The sequence below is a fragment of the Salvelinus fontinalis genome, chromosome 39 (genome assembly GCF_029448725.1).
Source record: "Salvelinus fontinalis isolate EN_2023a chromosome 39, ASM2944872v1, whole genome shotgun sequence".
In the NCBI taxonomy this organism is placed as follows: Eukaryota; Metazoa; Chordata; class Actinopteri; order Salmoniformes; family Salmonidae; genus Salvelinus; species Salvelinus fontinalis.
Window position 1 is genome coordinate 27,475,439 of NC_074703.1, and position 7,334 is coordinate 27,482,772.

The 7,334-nt window shown below is 43.6% G+C and overlaps 2 protein-coding genes across 4 annotated transcripts in view; both read left to right on the forward strand.

The window, feature by feature from the left end:
- Window position 1: 1 nt before the first annotated feature.
- yeats4 (YEATS domain containing 4) lies at window positions 2–4,272 on the forward strand. Its single transcript, XM_055905318.1, has 7 exons — window positions 2–950; window positions 1,247–1,366; window positions 1,460–1,526; window positions 1,621–1,715; window positions 1,974–2,063; window positions 2,182–2,269; window positions 3,016–4,272. Exons 1-7 carry the CDS (start codon window positions 900–902, stop codon window positions 3,183–3,185), a joined length of 681 nt encoding a protein of 226 aa, XP_055761293.1. The 5' UTR covers window positions 2–899; the 3' UTR covers window positions 3,186–4,272.
- Window positions 4,273–6,034: 1,762 nt separating this feature from the next.
- frs2a (fibroblast growth factor receptor substrate 2a) overlaps window positions 6,035–7,334 on the forward strand; it is an 89,458-nt gene continuing 88,158 nt past the window's right edge. For 2 of the 3 annotated variants that reach the window (XM_055905147.1, XM_055905145.1), the window contains exon 1: window positions 6,035–7,303. The gene's annotated coding sequence lies outside the window, so the exon portion shown is untranslated. The remainder of the gene's footprint in view (window positions 7,304–7,334) is intronic. The other variant, XM_055905146.1, reaches the window with a different exon arrangement.

Genomic DNA, 7,334 nt, shown 5'->3' on the forward strand with positions numbered 1-7,334 from the left:
CATTAAACGCATTTTATGTTTATAAATATACATTTTATTAATTCCAGTAGCCGATGTGGACGTCAGCATGTGGGATTGTGTATAAATGGCCTAGCTTCGATGATCACTTGAACCATGACTCGTGTCCAGAAGAGAGCCTGCAGAATAATTCGGGACGGGTCGTACACCAGCTACCGGGGATGCCCTCGGAATCATGTCATTGGAGAGCAAACGGGAGCAGATTTGCCTGGCATTTGCTAAATCCCTGCAGAACTCAGTTTGCAGACTGGCTCCCCCCAACTAGACAGCAGACTACTGGACGGGCAACTGGCGACAGCCACAAACGGAACACTCCCATGACACGCACAGGCTGCTTATCGGAACTTTCCCATTCCGTACTTCACTAAACTGATCAATGCACACACCATACAGCCCAGGGGCCTTAATAATGCCTTCTTAAAAGCTCCTAAGATATATTTTCTTTAGCTGCCACCCCAAACATTGTCGTTGTATTATTGTTGTCTTCTATATATTGCATAGTTTAACATTGTATTACATGTTTTGCTTGTTTAGGATTTTACTATTTGATGATTGTTAAGTGGTTTACACAATTCAGTCTATATGACTGCAAGAAACTAATAAACATACTACTTACTATTACTGGGCACAAAGCAGAACATTAGACAAGAGGACCCTTATCGTTTTAGCTCTGAGTGTTTCCCGTGTTCACATCGGACCACGAACAATGTAACGTACTTCCGGTGCTTGTTTGGCTGGCAATTTGAAATGTGTACAATGTGAAATCGTGTTGTTTTCATAGATTTAATGGCAATCTTATCAAATGACACAGCCAACATCACTACTACAAGAGTCCTATAGTGACATATACTAGTTTAACGTCACTTTCTAGTCTCTATACTATGTTTAAAAGGATGGCTGAATTTGGACCAGATTCCGGGGGTAGAGTGAAGGTAGGGGACGGATGTCAATAATATTTGATACCGGTAACTATAATATGGTCTATAAAAAGTTTTGTGTTAATAAGAGACAATTTGACTAACTGTGTTACCTAATTATATGATATTTCCTTTTTAATAAGTCTATGGAAGCGTGTCAGTAAAGTGCTTGTCGTGAAGACGCGGTTGGAAAGGCAGGCAACCAAACCGCATCACTTCTTGCTATCTATGCTAGCCGGTTCACCATATTATTATCATCATCATTGATCTGCATGATGTTGCAGAAAACATCAATTGTCTGTTTTCCACAGGGTGTTACGATCGTCAAACCCATCGTATTCGGAAACGTTGCTCGGTATTTTGGAAAGAAGCGAGAGGAGGATGGACACACTCACCAATGGTCTGTGTATGTGAAACCATACAGAAACGAGGTAAACTCAACTGTAATCTTGGAAAATGGATGGTGTTGACTTCAAGGTCTCATTGGATAACCACAGTATTGACCTGACCCAATTATATTCCAGGATATGTCTGCATATGTGAAGAAAATACAGTTCAAGCTACATGAAAGTTATGTGAATCCACTCAGAGGTAAAATCAAGCTTGTAATGTATCCACGTATTAACAGTGATGTAATTTGTCATGAATGTAGGGCTCACGGTGACCTCTTTGTGATCCGTTGTAGTGGTGACGAAGCCTCCGTACGAGATCACAGAGACGGGCTGGGGAGAGTTTGAGATCATTATCAAGATGTTTTTCATCGACCCCAATGAGAGGCCGGTGAGTGCTGCTCTACGGTGTCATTTAGGGACCTCATTCAAATTCAACTTGATTAATATAGCACCTTTTAACAGATGATGAATTTCAGAGTGCTTATCACAATAAAGTAATAGGAAGGTGAGAAAGATAAAAAATACAATACATTTTCTAAATTAGGACACATTAAAATAGTAAAACAATAGCTTAATAACAGTGGACTTGAGACTACATTTTCATTGTACAATTACATTATTTGTATGATACTCTGTCTGTCTACAGGTGACTCTCTACCACCTACTGAAGCTCTTCCAGTCAGACTCTAGTGCCATGCCCAAGAAGACGGTGGTCTCTGAATTCTATGATGAAATGGTGAGAGATTTTATTTATTTATTTTTCAAACAGTGAACCAAAGAGGACATGAGAAGCGAAGTGAGGAAAGAAACCAGAGAGGCCCGCCTCAACTCTCTGTTCTTCCTGTTCCTCTCAGATCTTCCAGGACCCCACAGCCATGATGCAGCAGCTCCTCAGCACCTCTAGACAGCTGACCCTGGGGGCCTATAAGCACGAGACTGAGTGTGAGTAGCACACACTTTTCCCATCCAGTTCAGTAACAGACCTGTACATTTAGTACCTGTAGATGTATATTGTAACTACTGTATCTAGCTATGCCTTTTTAACTCTCGTCAGGCAAATGTGTTTCAATTCTAATTATAGACGTCAACTAGATCCATCCACTGGACAATTTTATTTAAAGTATTTCTTTCTTGAGAGGCTGATCAGAGGCCCGGAACATAATTACAAATAATTTGTAGACTGCAAATGGACCTCCAAGAAGCCCAAACAGATATAATATTTGACTAAAACATCATTTCAAACCTGTCTTACATGTGTATGTAATCACATCACTCTATTATGCATGGGAATAGTTGAACACGTTTCCCAAATGAAAATCACTTGGAGCTGATTTCCTGCTGTTGTTAGGCTTTTATGTCCAACAATGAAAAATAATTGCTCAGGAAACTTGGGGTGCCTAATAAAGCCACCCGCAGGCCAAATGTGACCAGCTGGTCGTCAGTTGGGGAACCCTGCAGTAGAGGCTTAGATTAAAAGTCGATGGCTGTGTTTACACAGGCAGCCCAGTTCTAATCTTTTGCCCAATTATTGGTCTTTTGACGGATCAGATCCTTTGCCATGAAGATCAGAATTGGACTGTAAAGGCAGCCAATAAAACCCACTGTCTTTGTCCTTATTGTTCAGTGACACCACTGTGCAGTGCTGAGTGGACAGTATCACTGGTGACTGACCCTTCCTGTGTCTGTAGTTGCGGAGCTGGAGCTGCGGACGCGGGAGAAGCTGGAAGCAGCGAAGAAGAAGACCAGTCAGGAGATCACAGACCTGAAGGATAGACTGAAGGCCAGCAGAGAGACCATCAACTTCCTGAAGGGAGAGATACGCAAGCTGGAGGAGGAGGACCATATCAAAGACCACTGATACATACACACACACTGGGTGAATCTCAATTGTATTTTCTGGATTCCTCATACCTTCTCTCCTTGCATCCTTCTCAAAACCCATTGGAACACAAGATGTGAGGTTCCTTGCCTTGGATCTTCTCTTCCTATGTATTTTGAGAAGGAGATGAGAGAGGATGCAATGACTCATAGAAATACAATTGAGAAACACCCTAAATTCCAAATCAACCTATAGGCCATCTTCCCTAGGCACCCCTGTAGATCTGAAGGGTTTGGATAGGTGGATGCAATATGGTACTTGTGACTCACCTTGTCTTCTGATTTTTGATAGGCTGGAGTTTCTGCCTTTTTTCATTCCACCTATCCAACCCCTTCAGAGCAAATGGAGGGGCTAGGGAGGAGGTGCTCGGGAGGAGGGGATGGATTTGGACTTGCCCTAGTCTGGAATCCACACAGAATATCACTCCGTTTTACGATTGTTTAATTCCATAATATAATATCTCGGATACTTCGCAGATGCTTTCATCCAAAGTGACTTAGTCATGTGTGCGTACATTTGTCGTACGGGTGGTCCCTGGAATGGACTCCACCATCCTGGCATTACTAGCACCATGCTCATCCTGACAGAGGACCTCCACATCATTGTTATGGATGACGTCACATTGCACTAACAATAGAGAAATGTAGAGGTATTCAGTTTGAATTCCAGACTTAACACTGCCTAGCAGAATGGTTCTATATGATCCTGTACATAACTAGAAAACTGAAGATAATCAATGTTAGTTTCTCTCCACTCAGATTTACCACAGAAAGCTCTCAGTGCAACATGTTACATTTGTGTAGACTGGTCTGAATGTGAATCGGGTTTGTGCTTCTGTTTTTAAACTGAATTTTGATGTAAAACAGTTTGTCTTTGATTTCTCCTTTTGTATAAAATGATTAGAACACGATTGTTAGAACTGATGGATCAAACATGTCTTAGATGCTATTCGGGGTAATTTACAGATGATTGTTTTGTCAAAGATTGATCTCTTAAACACGTCTGGATAGCCTGGGCATGCCATTGCCAACTGTCTCGGGATCAATACATGTGTCAACCCTTTTGATATGAGTTCAGTTCTTGATCACCATTTAGATAAAGGATAGAGAACGACAGCAGACATTTTCATTTCTGTTGGAGAGCGCTAAACTGTTGCTTTCCTTGTAAGGAGACCGCTGTAATGTTTCATGGATATACAGCCTCTGCATTACCCTTCCACCACCACTAGAGAGCGGTGATGAGCAGATGGTTATTGGAAGAGGGAGGTGGCAACAATTGTTTATGTTGGAAGAGGGAGGGGCAACAATTGTTTGTATTGGAAGAGGGAGGTGCCAACAATTGTTTGTATTGGAAGAGGGAGGTGCCAACAATTGTTTGTATTGGAAGAGGGAGGTGCCAACAATTGTTTGTATTGGAAGAGGGAGGTGCCAACAATTGTTTGTATTGGAAGAGGGAGGTGCCAACAATTGTTTGTATTGGAAGAGGGAGGGGCAATAATTGTATTGGAAGAGGGAGGGGCAACAAGTGTTTGTATTGGAAGAGGGAGGGGCAACAATTGTTTGTATTGGAAGAGGGAGGGGCAACAAGTGTTTGTATTGGAAGAGGGAGGGGCAACAAGTGTTTGTATTGGAAGAGGGAGGGGCAATAATTGTTTGTATTGGAAGAGGGAGGGGCAACAATTGTTTGTATTGGAAGAGGGAGGGGCAACAAGTGTTTGTATTGGAAGAGGGAGGGGCAACAAGTGTTTGTATTGGAAGAGGGAGGGGCAATAATTGTTTGTATTGGAAGAGGGAGGGGCAATAATTGTTTGTATTGGAAGAGGGAGGGGCAACAAGTGTTTGTATTGGAAGAGGGAGGGGCAACAAGTGTTTGTATTGGAAGAGGGAGGGGCAACAAAAACCGTGTGAGTGAAAAAGGGCAGGGTCTTTTTGCATCAACAACATGTGCATAGCAGCATTAATAGTGTATTGTATTATTACATAGTGAACAGCAGTCCTTTACTCTGCATTTCACTTCAATTGTCATTGTAGTTTTTTAATGAGAACGAATTCCCTGGTCAAATCTAAATCTAACACATGGTGAATGCTGCAGTGGGTTTAGTAGATGGCTAACTCATTTCAGACTCTTGTCTTCAAAACACAGAATACCACCCTCTCACTCTCTTCCCCTCTCACTCTCTTTCCCTCCCACTCTCTTTCCCTCCCACTCTCTTTCCCTCTCACTCTCTTTCCCTCCCACTCTCTTTCCCTCTCACTCTCTTCCCCTCACTCTCTTTCCCTCTCACTCTCTTCCCCTCTCACTCTCTTTCCCTCTCACTCTCTTTCCCTCTCACTCTCTTTCCCTCTCACTCTCTTTCCCTCTCACTCTCTTTCCCTCTCACTCTTTCCCTCCCACTCTCTTTTCCTCTCACTCTCTTCCCCTCTCACTCTCTTTCCCTCCCACTCTCTTTCCCTCTCACTCTCTTCCCCTCTCACTCTCTTTCCCTCTCACTCTCTTTCCCTCTCACTCTCTTTCCCTCTCACTCTCTTTCCCTCTCACTCTCTTTCCCTCTCTTTCCCTCTCACTCTCTTTCCCTCTCACTCTCTTTCCCTCTCACTCTTTCCCTCTCACTCTTTCCCTCTCACTCTCTTTCCCTCTCTTTCCCTCTCACTCTCTTCCCCTCCCACTCTCTTTCCCTCTCACTCTCTTTCCCTCTCACTCTCTTTCCCTCTCACTCTCTTCCCCTCCCACTCTCTTTCCCTCTCACTCTCTTTCCCTCTCACTCTCTTTCCCTCTCTTTCCCTCTCACTCTCTTCCCCTCCCACTCTCTTTCCCTCTCACTCTCTTTCCCTCTCACTCTCTTTCCCTCCCACTCTCTTTCCCTCTCTGCCTTGTTGAATGCACCATAACGTAACACTGAATTACAGTACATCTCAGACATTGGAAAGGGAGAGCCGTGTGATTACAGTGTTTGGTAATGACACGAGAGGTATAATAGTAACTGATCTGGGACAGCTTGAAGCATCCACGGTACCCTATTCCCTTTATAGTGCACTATTTCTGGGACTCTTGGTCGAAAGTAGTGCACTACATAGGGAATATGATGTGATTTGGGACGACCCAGGCCATGTCAGACCACAGTCCTGTAATCTCCCCATCTTCTCCATCATTGGTTCTATGGAGACCTAGTCATTGTATTGTTAGGCTGACTTGTTAAATAGGCACATATTCAACTGACCACAGGCACAACAACTATACAAGGACTCTCTCTCGCTCTCTCTCACATACACAGGGAGGTAAATCATTCCATGCACGGCTGCCCTGGCCTCTGATCCTACAAAGATCAGACATTAAATAAATAGACGCTGAGCTCTGGAAGGAACGCTTGTTTATATCCCAGCGTTTTCTTTAGAAATACCGTCCAGCTTTACACTGGCATGCGCTCACTAAGGCCCACTTGTAATGTAGCCTACTGTCTGGGTCCTTTGTCAATGTGGTGCCGTTCTGGAAATCCCAGGCTCAGACGGACTATTCCCTGTCTACTAGACGTTAGTTACTGCTTATGAGCGGAAGAGAATAGTACGGCTTTCAAAGAAGATAGAATACGTTTTTGCTTTTGAAATAAACTTTGAAAAGAATTTGACTGCGACCCGACCCGGATGCAGTCTAGGGATACTGGCGTGTTCGGGACGAGATCGAGGCACTGCACTGCCTGAGCTCGGGGAGGGGAGCTGCCTGCTGGAGAGAGAGTTGTTGGGCGAGTGAGCGATTTACTACAACAAGACAGGGCGACAGCGAGAACAACTCCAGCACGCCTAACTAGTTACTAGGTATTTTCAAAACGAACAGAAAACAAGATCGGAAGGCAGCGCGGGAGCTATTTATAACGTTTACTGGCTGATAGAGTGCCAAATTGGTCACGTTCGTAAAGTAATATTTTTTTGCGGGGCGACAGATCGGAGGAGGGACGAGAGTGTGTGAAGCACTTTGATGTGGGCTGCTGATGGTTGTAGCAGTGAGGAGAAGGGATTTAAAAACTTTCCTAAACACAAAAACAAGGGATTCGTGGCAATATTTCCCGAAATACATCTCTGGTTTACCCACGAAGATTTTCCTCTGTAAGTATTTCATAAACTTGCATGCTATTTT

Coding starts and splice junctions, on each gene's coding strand:
- yeats4 (XM_055905318.1), top strand. CDS start 900: ATGTTTAAAAGGATGGCTGAATTTGGACCAGATTCCGGGGGTAGAGTG. Junction 951..1,246: donor ATTCCGGGGGTAGAGTGAAG/GTAGGGGACGGA, acceptor TGTTTTCCACAG/GGTGTTACGATCGTCAAACC. Junction 1,367..1,459: donor TGAAACCATACAGAAACGAG/GTAAACTCAACT, acceptor ATTATATTCCAG/GATATGTCTGCATATGTGAA.